The 20,944-nt window shown below is 50.3% G+C and overlaps 2 protein-coding genes and 1 pseudogene across 2 annotated transcripts; 1 reads left to right on the top strand and 2 right to left on the bottom strand.

The window, feature by feature from the left end:
* Positions 1-913: 913 nt before the first annotated feature.
* Positions 914-2,088, bottom strand: LOC136489265 (glucan endo-1,3-beta-glucosidase 8-like). The gene is made up of 4 exons (XM_066485950.1): positions 1,733-2,088; positions 1,472-1,546; positions 1,325-1,384; positions 914-1,241 (listed from the first exon to the last, which is right to left on the bottom strand). The coding sequence occupies exons 1-4, from the start codon at positions 2,086-2,088 to the stop codon at positions 914-916; spliced, it is 819 nt and encodes a 272-aa protein (XP_066342047.1).
* Positions 2,089-4,939: 2,851 nt separating this feature from the next.
* LOC136485303 (probable galacturonosyltransferase 4) lies at positions 4,940-11,780 on the top strand. The gene is made up of 7 exons (XM_066482212.1): positions 4,940-5,234; positions 5,383-5,435; positions 5,558-5,599; positions 6,202-6,437; positions 6,547-6,904; positions 10,189-10,707; positions 10,827-11,780. Exons 1-7 carry the CDS (start codon positions 5,093-5,095, stop codon positions 11,100-11,102), a joined length of 1,626 nt encoding a protein of 541 aa, XP_066338309.1. The 5' UTR covers positions 4,940-5,092; the 3' UTR covers positions 11,103-11,780.
* A 4,947-nt stretch (positions 11,781-16,727) lies between these two features.
* On the bottom strand, positions 16,728-17,450 carry LOC136485302 (barwin-like; annotated as a pseudogene).
* Positions 17,451-20,944: the final 3,494 nt, after the last annotated feature.

Genomic DNA, 20,944 nt, shown 5'->3' with positions numbered 1-20,944 from the left:
ATTTTAAAATTTTGAAATTCAAACACAGTTTTGCATGACAAGATGATTTCAAATCAAAAAGTTACCAATTACAAAGTTTCAGTTTATTTTGGTTGTTTGGTCATCTGTTCATCCGACATGGTCGTTCTAACATTGTTCACAAATCTTATATATCTCTCTTATAGTTTCATAAACTTTAGATTTGTGAACAAATTTACTTTCACTTTGTCATATGAAGAAAAGACCAAAACAAACATTGTACATCTTGATGAGTTATACAACTTTATAGTTGAAAACTTTTTCATTTGAATTAATTTACTGTTTCAAAATATGCTTTGAAATTTTCTTTGCCGAGTGTAAAAAAACACTCAGCAAAGAGCTTTTTTGCCGAGTGTAAAAAAAAACACTCGGCAAAGAAGCTTCTTTGCCGAGTGTAAAAAAAAACACTCGGCAAAGAGCTCTTTGCCGAGTGCCCGAACAAAAACACTCGGCAATCCACTTGACACTCGGCAAAGAGCCGGTCTCCTGTAGTGTTCGCCGCGCTATGGCAATAGGTGCGGCCAAAAGTGGTAGTTTTGAAAAAAAAAACAGTGTTAGATTTAAAATTAGTTAAAAAAAGTGTTAAAAATAAAAAAAAAATCCAGACTTTGGTCAGGTCAGGTACGAACCAAAGCGAAAGCAGCATCACTGAGCACTGTACTTTGTGCTAGAAGAAACGCAGGATAATCCTCTGCCGTATCCATAAGATGTGTACTTAATCAACCGGTTGAAGTTGGAGGCTTTTATCTGTGTACTTTTAAAAAAGATGCCACACTTCTACGTATCCCTCAAAAGTTGGTCGTCACCTACATGCCCTCGCTCGAACTTTTCTTTTCCCCCACGCCATTCCGTCGGCATTTGCTCCTAACGGTGGGTAACGGCTCTGGAGAATGACTCAGTTGCCCTTGGGCTTGTATGGGCGTCTGAACTTTTTCGTTTCCCCTGTGCTATTGGCAGGCCAATTGCCTTTGGCGCCAGAGACGCCGCTGTTGGCGCCAAAGGACAGGGTATTGATATCCTTGTGGAAACTCCCAGCAGATGGCACTGGTTTGTTCTCAGGGGAGCTGTAGATATCAGCATTCAGTGGCACAACTACCTTGATCCGTTGGCCAAAGCCAGCCTCATCTAGAGCCCTCTGCATGTTCTTGAGTGCTGGAAAGGTAATGTTGATGAAGCTGCCATTATAGCTCTGCAGAAAAGGTTCGTTGCCAACAGCCACGTACCTGAACAAGCATATATAGAATTCGCTACTATTAAACTTGCCTATAAGTAACAGACCTATCTTCCAAACAACAAGCAGAGAGACCTGAACGTCTGAAATGAACAGTACAGCAGCAGCACAAACATTGCATCCATTTCGCATGAACTTGAAATTAAACATGCACATCTCACTGCGGTAGCATTGTATCAAACATTTTCGGAGCAGCAGAAGTTCAGAACACACATCACGTACCATTGGGCATTGGCACTCGTAGTACCACTACCAAACACGTACTCGCGCCAAGGCAACTCGTCTTGCCACGCCATTCTACCAAACACTGATCAAACAGCGCCAAATCACATTCCTGAGCGCGGGCATGGGCATCCCGGCCGCCGCGCCAATCGTCAGTCGAGCGCACCCCGAGCGCGCCAGGCAATGCAACGACGGTGCTAGCGCTACTAACTACTCAGGGAGTTAGATCCGCCGGCAGTTGGTGTGGGATGGTAGTGGTACCTGACGTCGACGCCAGCGTTGATGTTGGCCGTGACGTTGTGGCGGACCCAGTCGCGCGCGCGGAGCGGGTCTCGGGCGAGGGAGGCGAGCTGGTCGTTGGGCGCGGCGAGCATGGCCTGGACGCCCGACCCGGCGTGCGCGGCGACCGTCCAGGGGTCGGCGTCGAAGAGCTTCACCCGATCGACCCCGTTGGCGCGCAGCATCTCGACCACCGCGGACGGGTGGATGGGGTGCGACATCATCGTGCCCCAGTTCACCCCCACGGGCGCCGCCGCCGCGGGAGGAGGGAGCAGGAGCAGGAGCAGGGCCACCACGGCGCCGACGACGAAGACGGCGGCGGCGGGGCGCGGCGCCATGGGATGGGAGGTGGAAGGGGAGGGGAGGCTGTGGTGGGGCTACGGGTTGCGGGAGAGGGGGTGTGAGGAGTGCGCTGGCATCGGCGAAGCAGGCGAGGAGCGTGGCCGTGGGCGGGGAGAGATTTCTTCGCGCGGTGTCGTGGGAAGGGAGGGAGAGACTGAGAGAGAGGCTCGGGTGAGACAGATGCGGCCCAATATGTCAGTGACCCAGAGGGCAAGGATGATATTTTTCTAACCCGGTCCCATATGTCAGAGCCGTCAAACGGCCAAAACCTAACAGAATGCCGACGGAATGACGTGAGGGAAAAGAAAAGTTCGAGCAAGGGCATATAGGTGACGACCAACTTTTGAGTAGTACATAGAAGTGTGACATCTTTTTTAAGGGTACACATATAAAAACCTCTTGAAGTTGAAGGCACAGAATATACGTACTTTACCTGACCCCGGATGTGATGCAAGCAAAGGACAAGAGACGAGCCATGAGCCCACTGAATCCAAGCGAAGTTGGGCATGCACGTGCCCACTGAATCCAAGCGAAGTTGGGCATGCACGTGACCATCCAGTAGTTGAGTACGTGTTGACTACCGAGCCCGCCGGTGAGTAGAACTGTAGAAACGCACATGGCTTGTTGGATCGAGGCGACACTGAGTTGAGTGCAGCTGTATCGATCATTTCGTGCGTGGCACTACGTTATACACTCCATGTGGTCCTGAAGTCACGAAGAAGGAAGGGGCTCTCAAACGCTGGGATATGTATCTTTTTACCATTATAACGAATATCACCTTTTTAGATAGCATTTTTAAAATTGTTTCTACATATTTATAATCGAGAGAGAAGAATTCATAATTTTAAGTCATTTGTACATACGTGGTAGAACACGTAGTGAAGCCAGCATGTCTGTGGGATGCGAAATGACTTTGTTACCCCTCATTAATTTCTTCTTCGTCCATCTCATCCTCATCGCTAGGTAAAGATGCATCCCGGCCTATGCGCCTCTCAGCTTTGCCTCCTCCTCCCTCCTGGGCGCGAGCAAAAGCAGATGAAGCCGGCGAGCGCGAGGTCTGCGCACCACCCCAGTTAGCAGCGCTGCTCCGATGGCGAAGGCAGGCACGAGATCCGCCGCGCGTGGGCTCTGCCACGGGCCCCATCCCCCGCGTGCCTCCCCCATGGTCGGCCGCGCGAGGTTCAGCTCCTCCCCTTCCGGTCGCTTCTCCCCCATCCCCGGCGACGCGCGCGAGGTCCGGCTCCTCCCCTTCTGGCCGCGCGAGCTCCTAGGTCCGGCGAGGTGCCACCATGTTCGTCGCCGACGGGGGAAGCTGGCTCGCCGGTACCGGCAGCGACCGCGCACGAAGAGACGCGGCGCAGCTTGTCTATGACCGGGGATGCACGTCGTCCACCGGCGAGGAAGCAGAGGAGGCACGGGGCCGCCATGTTCGTGGCCGGCGCCAAGGAGGCCGTGCTCCAGGTGCCGCCATGTTCGTCGCCGGCGTCGGGCGTAGCCGTGGATCTACAGGCCGTGGCCCCGGCTGCCTCGCCCCCAACTTCCCCTATGTCCTATCAGCCGCCGCTATGGACCCCATCGTCGCCCATGGCTGGAGCTCGAGCGAGGAATGGATAGAGATAGAAGAAATAGATGAGGAACAAAAATGTCATTTCCCGTTGCCAGTCTATGCTGTCAGGTCGAGTTGGCGTGCCACGTCAGCAAAAATGGCAAGAATGTATCAAATGCTCTCTCTCGATGGCATATATAAATGAGTAATTTTAAGAGTGCTATCTGAAGAGGTGACATCCGCTATAATGGTAAAAAATTAAATATCCCAAAAACGGTAGCCATGCAGCTCAAAGATCCAAAAGTTCAATCACACACACAAAAAAAAATCCATTTCAAAATTATGTTCTCGAGAAGTCTTAAGCTAATTTGCCTTGAAGGTTATGTTTAACCGAGCTATAGCTTTTATATTTTCTACAAAAAATCAAACTTTATGGGGTAAAACTAAGTAGTTTAAATCTCTGTATATTTCATCTAAAATACTCGATCACAACTTGCACACAACTCGAGCTAGGGCCTTGTTTAGATTGAAAAAAATTTCAACCCGATGAATAGTAGCACTTTCGTCTTATTTGGTAAATATTGTCCAATCGTGGACCAACTAAGCTCAAAAGATTCATCTCGTGATTTTCAACTAAACTGTGCAATTAGTTATTTTTTTTACCTACATTTAATGCTCCATGCAAACGGCTAAAAATTGATGTGATGGAGAGAGAGTGAAAAAACTTGGAATTTTGTGGGTATCTAAACAAGGCCTAGCTTTACTAAAAACTAGGATCGGCCAACTTGCATGAACTATTCTTTTAGTATTATAGCTCTGCTAGACAATGAGACAGCCTATGAGGACTTGAGGCGTGGACCCGTGGTACAAGACGTGTTTGCAATTTGGAAATTTCGAAACAAAAAACATTCCCCACTCTTTCAAATACTATTTTCATAATTTTAAAACTGAGTGTAGGAAGCCAGTGGACCCCACCCTCGGTGCAGAAGAGGAAGGGATAATCGTGATTGCTCATACATAAGGAAACACATCTTAACACTTCCAAGATAACACGACTGCAAAAAGAAGGAAACTATAATAAAGAAAAAAAAAAGGTGGATTTCCAGAAGCGTGTCCTGACAACCGCCCCTACCCACGAAAGACAAACGTCTCGCGCACCCGGATCGGAGCCCACGTATCCCCAGACCCCACCACCACTATGCCTCCCTGACACCGGGCCCACTTCTTCTCCGTCCCCACCCGTCAGTGATACGCGCACCGCCCCCATGAGCCCCCCGAGCTCCCCACCCCCCCTCCCCCGCCTGCTACGCTTTCTCACAGTTTCACACAGTTCCCAGTAGCCGTAGGCGAGACCGCGAGCGGCGGCCGAATTCGAGAGCGGTTCCGGCGGCTGTGTGCCCGAGATTGGAGAGCCGCGTGGCGTGGTGGGCGGCTGGCAACTGGCGGCGTGCGCGATGTGGGCGGCCGGCGGCGGGAGGGAGTCGTCCGCGGCCGCTGTGCTGCGGGTGCTGCTGATCGCGACCGCCTGCGGCTTCGTCTTCGCGCTCCTCCACCTCCCGCTCCCCGACGGCCGCGCCCGCTCCGCCGGCCCCGGCGGTGAGTCCAGCGATCTGCCTCGCTCCTCCCGTCGCGGAGAATCCCTCGCGCTAATTTGGTTGGGAGCGCCGGGTTCAGTGGTGCGCTTGGTGTCTGGTGTGTGTGCTTTGCCTTTGCTGATAGCGATGGGAACCTGCTTTGCGTGCAGGTGGGGAGCGCGGCGCTGGTGGGGGCGGTGGGGTCCGCCTGTCGGCGCAGCAGGTGAGAGTGAGATTGTTCCAGATGATCCTGATTCTGGTCCCTTCCTTCTTTTGTTCTGTCGATTCCGTTCTGGTTCGCTTCGCTTGTCTCGAATGTGAATTTCGTGCTTGTTTTTTATGCAGGGGAGGATTCCAGAAGCCAGGCTGAGTGTCGTCACCGAAGAGGTAATTCGTTGCAACTGTCATTTGTTGGGACTGTATCTATGAGCTGTGTACTATTGTATATAGTTTTTTGAAAAAAAATTCTGGGAACAACCTTTTCCATTTCATCCCTGGAAGTAGTTGTTCCTGGGACCTGGGTGTCGGTGTGGTAGAGAAGTGCCACTGCTGAATTATACTAAGAAAGAGTAGCGTTCGTCGTGCCAAATTGCTGAATTCTGTAGCCTGAATATGAAGTTGGGCTACGGTAGACAGGGGAACCGCTAATTATCTGTCATGGAACAGTAATTCAAGTAGGATTTTGTCCCTTGTTTTTTTCTTCTTGCTTATACTGTATATGTGGCTGTATACTGTATATGTGGCTGAACCTTTTCCAGTTCACAACGAATATTGCAAGGTTTTGGTCAATTTCCTCTGCAAAATGACTTTCTTTTCAGTATGTTCTGAGCAGGGGTACCCTTTTCCAGTTCACAGTGAATATTGCGAGGTTTTGGTCAATTTCCTCTGCAAAACGACTGGTCCTTTTCAATATGTTCCTGAGCAGGGACACAATCACCGTTTCAACTGAATGCAGTTAAGGATACTAATGTCAGTGAGTCTTTCTGCAGATAGATGTGCAAACTGATGAAATTGCGGCGGAAGAAGATGAAAGGATATCTAAATCTCCCCCGGACACCAAAGAAAAGATATGGATGATGCAAGATCAGCTACTCATGGCGAAGGCATACTTGCATTTTGCTTCTCCCCAAGGTAGTGTACATTTAGTTCGAGAGCTGAGATTGAGGATAAAAGAGATTGAAAGGGCAATAAGCCACTCAAGTGGAGGTACCCATGTACCTGCGAGGTAAGTTTTAGTTACAATGATCATTAAAGTAGTTCTGTTAAACCATGCAAATGTTTCATGGAAGAAAACAATTCTGTTACTGATATAAAAAAGAAAAAACACCATGCAGTGTGTTGCAAAAAATGAAGGCGATGGAGCTGACCCTTTCCAAGGCTCAGAGGACCTACCCACGTTGCTCTCAGATGACATCAAAGCTACGTGCAATGATGCATAACAGTGAAGAATTGTTCAGAGCACACCAAAGTGAATCTTCATTCCTCGAGCAGGTTGCTGTGAGGACATTACCCAAAGGCCATCACTGCCTAGCAATGCAACTCACCGCAGAATACTTTTCGTTAGATCCCATTAAACGTGAATTCCCTAAAAGAGACAGCATTCAGTTGGATGGTTATTATCATTATGCAATATTCTCAGACAATGTCCTTGCAAGCGCTGTGGTTGTCAACTCTACAATTGCAGCATCAAAGGTATGATCTTAGATTCATGAAGCAATAATACTTGGCTTGGTTTTTCTGTGAGCTGTGTGTTTACTCAATGCACTACAGTTAAAAACAATGGAACATCAATGTGGCAACTGCTGCTGTATGCTTTCTGCATGTCTATAATTACCCTGCCTTTGGTTTTCTGCAACTTTGAGGGACTAATTGGGTGGACATTTATTTCTTATTATTTTGTTATTCATGTTGTATGATGAGAATTTACATGCAAGGAGCATGGAAGGAAGGACTGCACTATGACTTCTTCCGTAGCTACAGTCACTAGTGACAAGAAATGTGGATTCCTAACGGTATGGAGCCGTTGGACCCTCCCTGGAGAGTCTCCCAACCCGAGCCCCCCACACCACCCCCCGCTCAAAATCCTCTGAAATCCACCCAAGATCCAAGGCCAAAAACCAAATCCACTACAGATCCTACTACTACTCAACGAGATCTCCCATTCAAGGGGTCGTTTGCCTATTCGGATGGCCAAGACAGGGTTGTAGCCACGTCGGAGGTGGAGGCGGCGACCTGTACGGAAGACGAGCCTGTCGCAGCCTCAGTCGCTGCTGCGCCACCGCCCGCCTCAGCTGCAGTCGCCCACGAGCTGCAGGGGAAGAGCAAGCCGGATCTGATGGTTCGCCTGGTGGAGGTGCGTGAGGCCGCAGCAGACGCGGCCCGAGTCGGCGTCGGCGACGGCGTGGGCGGCGTGGGAGCCCATCCCCAGTCTGCCGTGAGGCCGCCACCACCCGTCTCTGACCCGTGCGGCTCCCCGTCGGCTGCCTCCCTGCCGACGCCGAAGTCGATTCCCGCTGCCGCGGCCATCCCCTAACCGCGCGCGGGTGACGGTGCTGCCAATATCCATGGCCGAGGTGAGGTCGCCCCGTCGCTTCCTGGGGAGGCCGCGGCGGCCGGGCCCAAATCCGTCGCCGCGTCGCCACCCCCAGCCTTCACAGCCGCCGGCACCCTCCCGCCCGTTCACAGCACTCCGCTCGGCCGGGGCAATCCTCTAACCCCGGCTGCCGCCTCGCCTCCACCGGTGTCTACCACAGTTGGAAGGTTGGAGGACGAGACCCTGGTCGTCGTCGAGGACGTCTTGGAAGACGAGGACGAGGACGAGGACTAGGTGGAGGAGGATGACGACGAGGACGACGACGACAAAGCCGGTGAAGCTGCGCGGGCGTCCACACCGCCAGCCACAACGTCCGCCCTCTCCCCGCATGCTCCCCCCTTCTTCCCCGCCCGTCGATCGGCTGGCAGGAGTAAGTTCCGGCGTTGGGAGGAACACCCCGGCGTGGGCAGCTCTGACGACGAACTCGCTTCATCTGCCACGTGCTTGTCGTACGTGGATGCCGCTCGCAAGGCTCTCCGAGACATGCCTCCACTGCCGGTGGGGGCTCCGGACACGGCGCAGAACGCAGCCAACGTGGAGGGAAGCCACCTAGTGGCTGCCAAGGGAAAGCGGCGTCATTGGCGTAGGAACAGCACGCACGACGGCCGTGGGACACCACCGCTGCGGGCCGCGTGAGTGCCCGCGCAGCGTCGCCTTGGTCCACAGTCGGTGGCAAGGGTCCTGGTGCACCAGCACCTCGGCCCGTGGTGTAGGGCGTCAGTGCCTGACAACATCTTGGCAGCGCACAAGGCCGCGCATGTGCCATGTCATGGGCCCAACGTCGACGCCGAGGGGTTCCAGATCATTGAAAGTCGTCATCGCTGGCACTGCCTGGGGAGAATGGCCACCAAACACCACCGTCCCGTCCCGCCGGCGCTGGTGTCTCTTCTTCAACTGTCTCGCGCCCGACCACGTCGCCGCTCAGTGTCACTCCCCGTCCCGTTGCCTACGCTGCTGGGGTACCGGCCATCGGGGCCGGGCGTGCAAGCGTGTTCGTTCGCCGGCGTGCAAGCGAGACCCTCGCCGGCGTGCAAGCCTTCATCCTCGGTGGCACGTCGCCCCAGTCGGAATGCCTTTAAACGTCACCCCGCTGGCCCGAGGCGACCCAGCTTGTCGTCGGAATGTCGCGCTGCGCCAGGTCAGACGCCGACAACGTCGTCGCCTTCGCCTTGTCATGTGCAGCGGTCGACCGCGCCGTCATCGTCGCCGCAGCAGCACCACAACAGCAGTGTGCCGGTATCCCCACCTCTGGGTGACGTTGATAACCGTCCCAAGGTCGAGGTCTTCGTCGTCCAGAGGAACGTGGAGCTCGCTGCGTCTGGAGCGGACCTCTCCCTTGTTCTCGTCGCACTCGTTGGTGGAGACCAGCCAGCCGTCACGCCGGAGGAGTTCCAGGCATACCTTTCCTTGAGGTTCTGTGTCTGGGCGCGGCCGGGGTCTGTGCTTTGCTCGAGGGCCCCTTTGCACGCGAGTGTCAGAAGGACGGCCACTCTAGCGTCGCTAGGCAGGGTGGCGAAATGCAGATACAAGCAGTCTCACGAGCCAGGCCGTGTCGGAGGCGGCCCAGGCGGTGGACCTGTGCCTTTCAGGCCCAGACGAGTGCGGCTCGGGCCAAACCTCTCCAAGGACCTCACTCTTGGAGCCGGAGCAGGTTGGGGGATCCCCTTCGGTCCAGGTCGACTTCCCAAGCAACCAGGTAGGTGCAGGCGGAGGCGGCCCAGCCACGCCGACTGTTGATGGCAGAGCGCCTGACGCGATGGCCGCAACGTCGACCGAGGACTTCATCGCTGCATTTAAGAAGCCGCTCACGATGCCTGTCTTGTCGTCGCCTCCACGACTGCAGCTAACCCGGGCGGCCAGAGCGCGGGCGGGGGAGCTAGACGACTCGGAGCTTGCCCCCAGGAGGAGCGCTAGGCTTGCCGCCAAGAGCAGGAACAGGGAACAGAAGCCGGAGGTTCAGGCGCGTAAGGTGACGATGAAACGTCTAGGACTCGAGGTGGAGACTAAGCTACCTGATGAAGCCTCCTTTGAGGATTTTCTGGTCGCCTTCACCCTCCCCCTGTCGACGTCGACGCGGGAAGCCATGCAGGTCCTCTTCCCGGGCAGGAAGCAGCGGCCCTAGACGCTCGCTTTTGTCTTGCCGATTTGGTCGCAAAACACCTTTCGTATGTAATTTTTTCTAAGCGAATCCAGTAGCAGGTGTGCGTTGTGTCACAAAGGCTCCTCGCTTGCGTGATCGCCCACGGGTGTACCGATAACTTTTTTCCTCTTATTGAAAAACGGGTGAATGGCCCGATCGAGAAAAAAAAACTCCTGTATGACTTGCTGCTACTTTCATTTCATCCTGGAATCTTCTTTTGATTCAGCCTATTTTATTTTGCAGGATCCTGGAAGGATAATATTACATATTGTAACTGATGCATTGAACTATCCTGCAATGATGATGTGGTTTCTGACAAACCCACCAACTCCAGCAGCAATCCAAATCAAAAGCCTAGATGATTTGAAATGGTTGCCTGGTGATTTCAGTTCCAGATTCAAGATGAAGGGTGTCCGAGATCCAAGATACACTTCTGCACTTAACCACTTGCGTTTTTATTTGCCAGAAGTGTTTCCCTCTTTGAGCAAGGTTGTACTCTTGGACCATGATGTGGTAGTCCAGAATGAGTTAACTGGATTATGGGATCTAGATATGAAGGGTAAAATAATTGGTGCTGTTGAGACATGCACTTCGAGTGAAGGTTACCATCGATTGGATAGCCTGGTTGACTTTTCTAATCCAAACATCTTCAGCAAACTTGATCCAAAGGCTTGTGCATTTGCATTTGGGATGAACATATTTGACCTGAATGAATGGCGCAAACAGGGTTTGACTGAAACTTATCATAAATGGTTTCAACTGGTGAGTCTTGATGATATCATGTTACTTTATTTTGAGGGAGAACAACTTTCATGCAAAGTATTTTCTACGTTTATTTGTTGTTTGTGACACCCTATTTCGCTTTGGCTTCCAATTTTCAGGGCAAAATTCAGAAGTTATGGAAGGCAGGAAGCTTGCCACTGAGTCAGCTCATCTTCTACAACAAAACACTGCCTCTGGATCACCGATGGCATGTTCTAGGGCTTGGCCATGACTTCAGCATTGGAAGAAATGAACTTGAGAGTGCCTCTGTCATCCACTACAGTGGGAAACTAAAACCCTGGCTGGAGATTTCTATCCCAAAGTACAGAGACTACTGGAACAGGTACCTCAACTATGATAACCCACACTTGCAGCAGTGCAACATTCACGGATAGAGGCAATAGGGGTGAGGTGATTTGCAGGGTAGAACATGGATACACAGCTCTGCTGTAGAACTTATTAGGAGAGCAAGTTGATGTCTTTTTTTTTATTTCTGTTGCTAGACGCCCTATTATGTACTTAGGGCTATGCATTTTTTTTGCTAGTAGTCACAATCAGTACAAAAACAAAAGGAACAACAAAATCAAATAGAAGAGCTACAGTTTCACTAGTGATACTGAAGTTTCGACAAAAGTCAAACCACTAGCTACCATTATCAATAGCAGATTATTCGTGCCCAAGTTTTTTTAAGCACAGTGAACACACACCCAAGATCTCAATATTAATGAAGTTACCATATAAGCACGTCGTCTACCACTCTTCTGAGTTCTGAAAGAATAATTAGTGTTGCCTCGCACCGGGGGACGAAGAGTGCAGATTCCACGGCGCTCAGTTTGCATTGAACAAGATAGATGCATATTTTCGCAAATAATATTGTATTCTCTTACAAAGAAGGGATTACTATTGTCATTTAGAAAAGTATGCCACAGTGCTGGCATTGCCATATCTTGGTTTATTTTCCTTTTTGTCAGATATTTGTAATGTAAACTATGGGTCTCCAGTGTGGACATCTCAACAGAGCGAAGAATCTGAAAAATATGACGTGTAGCTACCGTTACATCTTCTATCATTCATTTCTATTTGAATATTGCTACGGCCATGGTCAGAATTAATTATACAGGATTCAGAGAACTTGTCATAACTATACATGATATATAGTAAATCTCCTTTTGGAATGGACGGCTGAAATGGCCACACTACCAGAGTCTGTTGTTTGTAGCTCTTGCTCTGAATCATCTACGATCCATCACGTTCTAAGTATTTGAAGCACGCAGCTCGTTCAGGTTATCCGATCGAGATGTGCCACCGTACAGCACGGCACAATGGGCCTTATTTAGTCGGGCCTTGACTAGATTGTAAGTTTTTTCACTCTCTTTCCATCATATCAAATCTTTGGACACATGCATGGAGTATTAAATGTAGATAAAAAAATAACTAATTACACAGTTTGATTGTAAATTACGAGACGAATCTTTTGAGCCTAGTTAGGCCATGATTGGACAATAATTGTCAAATACAAACGAAAGTGCTACAGTGTCAAATACTGATTCCTAACCCCAACCTAAATAAGGCCTACCAGGGACGCATTGTTTGAAATTCTGAAAGAGTACAAACTTTGGCGTATCCGTACGTCGCTGTGAGTTGCGCAGAAGTTCCCAGTTTGAGAAGAACAGAAACCGTTTTGGTTTGTTGTTTGCACGCACGTCCAGGAGCCGAACGCTGACACGCGACGTACTCCCTCCGTCCCACGGTATTTGCATTTCTGGGTTTGGGTACGCACACCAAGACAGATATAAAAATGACGATTCTGCCCCTATAAAGAGGGGGTTTTTATGTGTATGCCATTAAAAAAGTTTGTAATTATATACAAGCCATTAAAAAAATTGACCGTACACGAGTGCCATCGTTCTGAACTTCTTTACTCTCCAAGCCATTCCGTCGGTGATCTGTTCGTTTTTCACCATTTGGGAGTCCTGAAAAGTGGGTCCAGTCAGTCAAAATGTCCATAATACCCGTCTCATCCTTATCCTCTCTCTCACGCCCGCCCGCCCCTGTCCTCTCTCTCTAGCTTGCCCGCGCCCGCCCCTGTCCTCTCTCTCTCTCGCGAGCGCGCCCGCGGCGGCTGGCTGGAGCGGAGCTCGCCCGCGCGTGCCCGCGCCCGCGGCGGCTGTCCGGGCCGAGCTTGCCCAAGGCGGTCGGGGCAGAGCTAAGCCGCGCTCGCCCCGGTCCTCTCTCTCTCCTGCGAGCGCGCCCGCGGTGGCCAGGTCGGAGCTGGCCCGTGCGCGCCCGCGGCGGCTGCCCAGGACGGAGCTCGTTCGCGCCCGCGGCGGCTGCCCGGGCCGAGCTCGCCCGCGCGCGCCCCAGGCGGCCGGGGAGGAGCTCAGCCGTGCCCGTGCCCGCGGCGGCTGTCCGGGCCGAGCTCGCCCGCCCCTATCCTCTTTCTCTCTCGAGCTCGCCCACGCCCGCCCCTGTCCTCTCTCTCTCGCGAGCGCGCCCGCGGCGGAGCTCCCCCGCGCCCGCCCTTGTCCTCTCTCTCTCCTGCGAGCGTGCCCGTGGTGGCCAGGTCGGAGCTGGCCCGCGCGCGCCCGCGGCGGCTGGCAAGGGCAGAGCTCGCTCGCGCCCGCGCCGCGCGCCCGCGGCGGCTGTCCGGGCCGAGCTCGCCTGCCCCTGTCCTCTCTCTCTCGAGCTCGCCCGCGCCCGCCCCTGTCCTATCTCTCGTGCGCAAGCGCGCCCGCGGCGGAGCTCCCCCGCGCCCGCCCCTGTCCTCTCTCTCTCGCGGGCGCGAGCGCGCCCACGGCGGCTGGGGCGGAGCTCAGCCGCGCCCGTGCCCGCGGCGCTCAGCCTGCTGCAGCTCCCCGCCATCTCCTTCTTCTTGGTGCGGAGCGCGCGGCGGCACAGCGTGGAGGGCACGCCCACGGCCGCGAGCACGACGAACTCCACTAGCGCGAAGGGGAAGCAACAGCACACCGCCTGCGCCGCGACAGAGAGTTTGGGTGGCTGACAAACGGACCCCACCGTGGATAAAATGGTTATTTCACCTGTCGGTTTGACATCATTACGTAGAAAAACGGACGGAATGGCTTGGAGAGCAAAGAAGTTCAGAACGGTGGCATATATGTGCGGCCAACTTTTTTAATGGCCTATGTGTAATTACAAACTTTTTTAATGTCATACATGTAAAAGCCTCTATAAAGAGCCAGGCGACGGGAAGAGGAACAGTTGCAGCGGCGACGGGAACCATCGAGAGACGGAGCGAACAGATAAGGCTGAGCGTCCGTTTTTTTTAAGAAAAGAGAACGAGTGGCCAGGAAGTAGTGGAATGATCTGCTTTCTATTTTTATTTTATTTTGTTAGCTCTACAGCTGTGTCGGGCGTCAGACTTTGTGTCAGACTATGCTCTGTATCCAGCTATCTCGACCGATCATTTTGGGAAAATTTTTGAATGGGATACGTGCAAATATTAGGGGACGGAGGGAGTATGTGTGTAACGACGAGGTGATTATAAGATGGCTACGTAGCTGGGAAATGGTCTCTAGAAGCTTAATTTCTGTGATTTTTTTGAACTCTTAATTTCTGTCAATTTTTTGAACTGGATGTAGAAGTGAAGAAGAGCCAGGTTTGGCGTGTTTGGAAGTGAAAAATATTGCAAGTACGGTAATGCTGTGCTAAGGGCGTTCATCCGTCCGGACGCTCCTGTTGATGGGCTACGACACTAGCCTAACGGCCCAACTCTCCACTTGCGTATCCGCTTGCCAAGCCTTATCTGCTTGTGAGCCCATCGTTGTTCCTCTCCAATCACCACGCCACCATGGTGTCCGCACAGCTGCACGCGCTCTAGTGCGACCACACTGCCGTGGCGCTCTCCACCGCGCCTGACCAGCCGTCGTCCTATCTCCACCGCGCTCTAGCGCCGCCGCCCGCCATCCTTCCTCTCTACCGGGTCATCCGCTTGCCGCGTCGTTCTCCACCGGCCACCGCGCCAGCCACCTTCTCCACCGGAGCGGCCTTCTCCCCGTCGGCTGCCTCCCTGCCTTCTCCGCGTCGACGAGCCTCCAATCGTCTAAGCAACGTATGTTTCAAGTGTTTCAGATGTTTTAGATGTATGTTGCAAGTGTTTCGTAAGAATGTTGAAAAAGTAGATCGGCGTGTTGCATATGTTGCAATGGTTGTACACATGTTCCCAATGTTTCATCTATTTTTTAGAACATGTTGCAAGTGTGTTTATCTAGATGTTGCATATGTTTCACACATATGTTGCGAGTGTTTTATCTGGATGTTGTGTACGTTTGCAATGTTTCAAGTGTTTTTTAGGTGTTTTTGCAAGTATTTCATACTCATGTTTCAAGTGTTTCAGACTCATGTTTCAAGTGTTTCATCTGTCTTCAGACATATGTTGCAAGTGTTGTATCTGAACGTTTCAAAATTAGATCGGGGTGTTGCACATGTTGTAAAGGGATCCGCCTGTTGCAGCTGCTAGAGGGGGTGCGAGGGGCGAGGTGAGGCGCATACGCCTCGTGGGGTCAGATGGGGGCGCATACGTCGTGTGGGTTGAGCGGTATGCAAGGTGCAGCGCGTGGGGACTGGGTCGCATGGGGACGGGGTGCAAGTGCGAGCGTCTGGACACGGGCGTCCTGTCCGGACGTCCGGGTGCTAGCACTGTCGTTGGAAGTAACATATATGGACCGAACTTGTCGGGCCGTTGTTGGCTGCTGAGAGAGATAATAGGATCATAATAGGGGTTGGGCTGGGCTCCAAGGTGGTCTGGGCCGTGCATAAAAAAATGGTGGTCAGGCCGGCCTGCCGACCAGGTTAAGATCCGTGGTTCATTTCAAAAAAAAAAAAATCCGCGGTGAGGACTTGTTCTTCTGTGTTTGAAACCCGATTCTCAAACTCACAAAGCGTTGCCCTGGGCCCACGCCTGAAGTTTTAGTTCATTTGTACGTGACATTCGAATTCTGCCTGAGTATCTTGGTCAAAATTATCCACGATAGAAGGAATATAGTCGGTCAAAAATAGATGACAAAGTGACTTCCTGTGGAATGGGCAGCCGAGACGGCCACACATTTCTTGTTTGTGCGGCTTGTCTCTTTTGACTTGGGATGCCAAAATCCAGTCATGTCCAAATTCTAATCCACTCTTCCAATCGGGCATGACTTTCCATGGTAGGATCCTGGTTTAGATTGATGTTAGGAATCCGTATTTGGCATTATAGCACTTTCGTTTGTATTTGACAATTATTGTCCAATCATAGCCTAACTAGATTCAAAAGATTCGTCTTGTAATTTACAATCAAATTGTGTAATTAGTTATTTTTTTATCTATATTTAATACTACATGCATGTGTTCAAAGATTTAATATGAGAGAGAGTGAAAAAACCTGCGATCTAAACCAGGCCTCGTTCGAGTTATCCGATAGGATCGAGATATGCCGGCCTAGCACTCAGCCATCACGTCAAGGGCGCAGTGCCTGAAACTCTGAAAGAGGACAGATGGACATATATAAATATCGTATCAGTACGCTAGTAGGTCTTTAGTTACGGCATTTCTTTACTCCATATGCGTTCCATACCAATCGCACATCTCGCGTTCAAAAATTTTCCCAAAATAAGCATTAACATAGGGTCTCAGTTCTTGTATGTACAAAGGAGTAGTAGCTGCCTCCTGCAACCAGCTGTGGAGCTAACGGAATAAAAAAATCACCAAATTCTCTCATCCACTCGTTCACTTGGTCATTCTCATCTCAAACGGTAGGACAGAGCCTTTTTCAGAGAGTTCATAGGGGCAGCAGCGTCATTTGCCACGTACACTAAGGTTCTCATTCAAACCCGACATGTAGCGACCCCGTCCGCGGCCACCTCCCACAACCGCCTGCGGTCGCGAGCGACAAACTGCACCGTCTACCTTCAGCCCCCGCATGTCAACCCCGCCTTCCGCTAATCCGTCGTCTCCGTCAACCGATCGCCAACGAGCCTCCCCCGCCCCTGATCTGCCCAAACCCCAGATGTATAAATTCCGTCCGTTTTATTGATCGATCACGCCATGCTTGCATGATGCATGGCTTGTTATTACAGACAGTACGTAGTACTTGATCGCGTGGATGATCGAAGTGATGATCAGCAGGCGACAAACTGGTAGTTGACGTTGAGGTGGCCCATCTGGTATCCCTGCCCGTTGGTGTCGATCTTCTTGAACACCGTCTCGTAGTCCAGGTCGAGGCCGCCGTTGCTGCACTGGTCCACGATCCTCGCCACGATGGACGCGCCCGTCGCGCGGTTCGTCACCCGGATGCACTTGCCGCAGGCGGCCTGGCCCTTGGGCCCCGTGGGCCCGCAGAAGGCGGTCCAGCCGTACTTCTGGCGCCACTACAGCGGCTTGTCGGCGTCCCACGTGGCGCAGTAGGCGCTGACGGCGTTGAGGTTCCACCCGTTCTGCTGCGGGTTGTAGTAGTGGTACGTCGCCCGCACGTTGGACGCCTGCTGCGCCGCCACCATACCCGCCGCGGCGCACAGGACGACGCCGGCCACCACCAGCGCCGCCCGTACTCCGGAGATCGCCGCCGCCGCCATCGTCAGTTGCCTTTGTCTGCCTGCATGCATGGTGAGGATAGATGATAATGATGTTATCGGCAGCAGCAACCTTTATTTATTTTCTCATGCATGCTTGTATGATAAACCGTGAGTACCGAGCGAGATTTGCTTACCGTGTGGCTAACCCCAAATTAGTAGCAACGATGCGGAACCAAGTCACGAATGTGAGGTGTGTTCGTTACACCTCCATGGAGATCACAAGCAGCATTATATAGAGCGAGGTCTGGGTGCGCCGGCCAATGTGGAATTTTCTTCATCCAAGACATCCAAGGACACAAGGGAGCTCATGCATGCTGCGTAGGGAAGAAGCTAGGGTCATAACCGACATTTCGCCTGCTTGCTGAGCGGAAGTATGGTTTCCTTAAGGAAATTCCTTCGTCCTACGGTAAATAAGTAGGATGACCAAGTGATAATAATATAATTAAGAAACATACAAGTTTAAAAAAATAACTCGACCCGCGGTGGCTAGACAACCGACTGAATTTTTGGCTTAAGGTAGAGGCCTCTCACGCAGGTTAAGAAAACTCCCAAACCATGTATCCCACCAGCACACAGGGGCCTGTAACCTATGAGTGAGACGTGCCTACAAACCTGTGCTTTGGTAATGCGGAGCAGGTGAGAGTTTTTTTTTCACCTCAGGCGCTGCAAATTCACCCCGCGGGGGAACGAACTCATCAGGCCTCAAGGGTGCCAAGCGGACTGCTTGACCAGCCGGTCTAGCATCCTTTGGCAAACGTACAAGTTAGGGAACACGCATCATGCAGTTCGTCTATGTATGTAGTAGCACGCACAATTCACCATTTATTTTTTATTTTTTTTAAAAAAACTGTTGACTAACTGCTGACTGCTGACACGAATTCTAGAACATCTCGTACCTTTAGGAACTAAACGGAGGCAGTAACGAGTTTTCATGCGAAATGTGTGCGACCAGTTCGCCGACTCGTGCATTAACGGTGTTGGCGAAACCAGTCCCACCCATACGCCCTGGCTTAGGCCCTGTTTAGATCTCACCCAAAAATCAAAAATTTTTAAGACTTTTCGTCATATCAAATCTTGCGGTACATGCATGGAGCATTAAATGTAGGTAAAAAAAATAACTAATTGCATAGTTTACCTGTAATTAACGAGACGAATCTTTTAAGCCTAAATAGTCTATAATCGAACAATTTTTGCAAAATACAAATGAAAATGCTACAGTAGCCCAAAGCCAAAAATTTTTGGAACTAAACGCGGCCTTACTTACTGCTTACCCATGTGGCTGTACGTCCATGCGCTGTTGGAACGCTGACCTAGCTAGAAATGCGCGCGGCGGCTCGGTGGATCTCCACGAGCCTCCACGAACGGCGTGCGTCGGATGGGCAACTGGCCTGCTGTGGAATTCCAGCATCGTCGTTAGTAAGGCCTGGTTTAGTTCCAAAAATTTTTAACTCAAACTATCACATCGAATCTTATGGCATATGTATGGAGTATTAAATATAGACGAAAAAAACTAATTGCACAGTTTGATTGGAAATCGCGAGACGAATGTTTTAAGACTAATTAGTCAATGATTAGCCATAAGTGTTACAGTACCACCATGCGCTAATGATAGATTAATTAGGCTTAATAAATTCGTCTCGCAGTTTCTAGGCAAGCTATGTAATTAGTTTTTTTATTAGTATCCAAAAACTCCTTTCGACATTACCCAAAACATCCAATATAACATCCAAAAATTTTCATTTCGCGAACTAAACGTGCCCTAAGTGCTTTTGATGTCGACCGGAGAGTCTTCTTCCACTTTCAGTATCGTGTCGTACGTGCACTCCACGAGACTACCTTTACCTCTGGAGTATGGTGTCTGGACTCTGGTGGTTTTTGCTTTCAGATGGGACGCAGCCGCATGCATAGCCACAGCCCACAGCCAGGCCGCCACCAGCTTTGACCCGACTTTGCAGTCTCTTGTTGAAAATTCTGCATGCATGTGACATTCTTCTTGGCACACGTCTAATTTTTTTTTCTACCTATACGGGGCTATCCGCAGTACTCCGCACTAACTAACATTGGAATCTGGAAAGGTACGTTGAAAGTATTGCTCCATCCATAAAAGAATGCAACAATGTTATTTGTATCCATTAAAGTAGTTAAAGTTTGATTAACTTGGAGTAAATAGTACGTATTCACATTTATATCTTCTAATCAGTTTATTACGAAAATATATTCATAAATGATTTAATAATTAATCTAATAGTACTTATTTTATATGTATACTATGAAAATAGGAAAGGAGGCAGCGGTTGAGGTGACAGTGGTGTGCTAGCATAGTAAGGCCTCGTTTAGATTATGAAAAAATTTCAACCCGATGAATAGTAGCGCTTTCGTCTTATTTGACAAATATTGTCCAATCGTGGATCAACTAGGCTCAAAAGATTCATCTCGTGATTTCGAACTAAACTGTGCAATTAGTTATTTTTTTTACCTATATTTAATACTCCATGCAAGCGGCTAAAAATTGATGTAATGGAGAGAGAGTGAAAAAACTTGAATTTGGATGGCATCTAAACAAGGCTTAAGAAAGGGAAGATAGGAAAAGAGGAACAGACATTAGTGGAGGGTGGGGCTGCGACGGCGGCGGGAGCTAGGCAGGGAGGTTGTCTGTGTGGCCTAGGTGACGGTTGAGCCTGGCGGTGACAGATTAGCTAGGGGGTAGATAAGTTATGAGGAATAACGAATAAGACGAGAGAAGAAATCGTGTGCGGAGTTGGAAGAAGAAACTGTGTGTGTTGAAACTGTGTGCGCGTTGATATTCGAACCGACGCGCGCACACATTAATAAATAAATGGTGCTGCATATGCTCAGTCTCTAGGTGGTGAGGAGAAACCACCGTGACAAGGCGCATGTCATCATCTATCTCTCGAGGAGAGCGGGATCCCACCTGGGAGAAACTATGGGAGGATGATCCGAAAGAAAGGTGTGACAAGTTTGAGCAATTCTGTCGCACCTAGTTTTTGGAAGAAGACAAAACACTAAGTATATGTATGACCAGGATGTCCACATGACATATATAGTGAAAAATATTACAAACAATGCTATATTTTGTATTGTTAAGTATATTTATATTAACTTAATTATATCTGTAACAAAGCTATTCCTAATCTTCTCTTCAGAACTCTACACTCCACAGAGACAATTGATTAGGGGAGCACCACCTAGTACTCCTGGAACACCTCAGGTAACTCATCGCTTAACTACCATCTGGTACCCATCCAGAATTTATTGATTTATAGCAAGTATGAGCGCACCATACTCAACAAATATAACATCAAAAGGCTGGTAAGAGCCTTTCCATCAGATCTCCTATTCCTTCACCCCTATAACCAGTTATATAGGAGATCTCTCAAAAGTATTGTTAGGATATGAGAGACCTTTGCTCCAGCAGATTGCTAAAGCCTCATCCTGATTCAAGATAGGGAAAGGTCTCCCTTTTTTTAGAGAGATGGTGGTGGATTTAGGAGATATTTTAAAGAACATATGTATAGGAGATCCGCTGTAGCTATTACATTTCCTATTTAAAGGATATACATAAGGGAGAGTATAAGAGATTTGTGGAGATGCTCTAAGCATTTTTAGTTGATCATGTTTTATTTATTAAACCTAAATTGCTAGGTTATGCA

The sequence above is a fragment of the Miscanthus floridulus genome, chromosome 10, assembly GCF_019320115.1.
Source record: "Miscanthus floridulus cultivar M001 chromosome 10, ASM1932011v1, whole genome shotgun sequence".
In the NCBI taxonomy this organism is placed as follows: Eukaryota; Viridiplantae; Streptophyta; class Magnoliopsida; order Poales; family Poaceae; genus Miscanthus; species Miscanthus floridulus.
The sequence above is the reverse complement of the archived record's forward strand: the minus strand, read 5'-3'. Positions and strand labels throughout refer to the sequence as shown.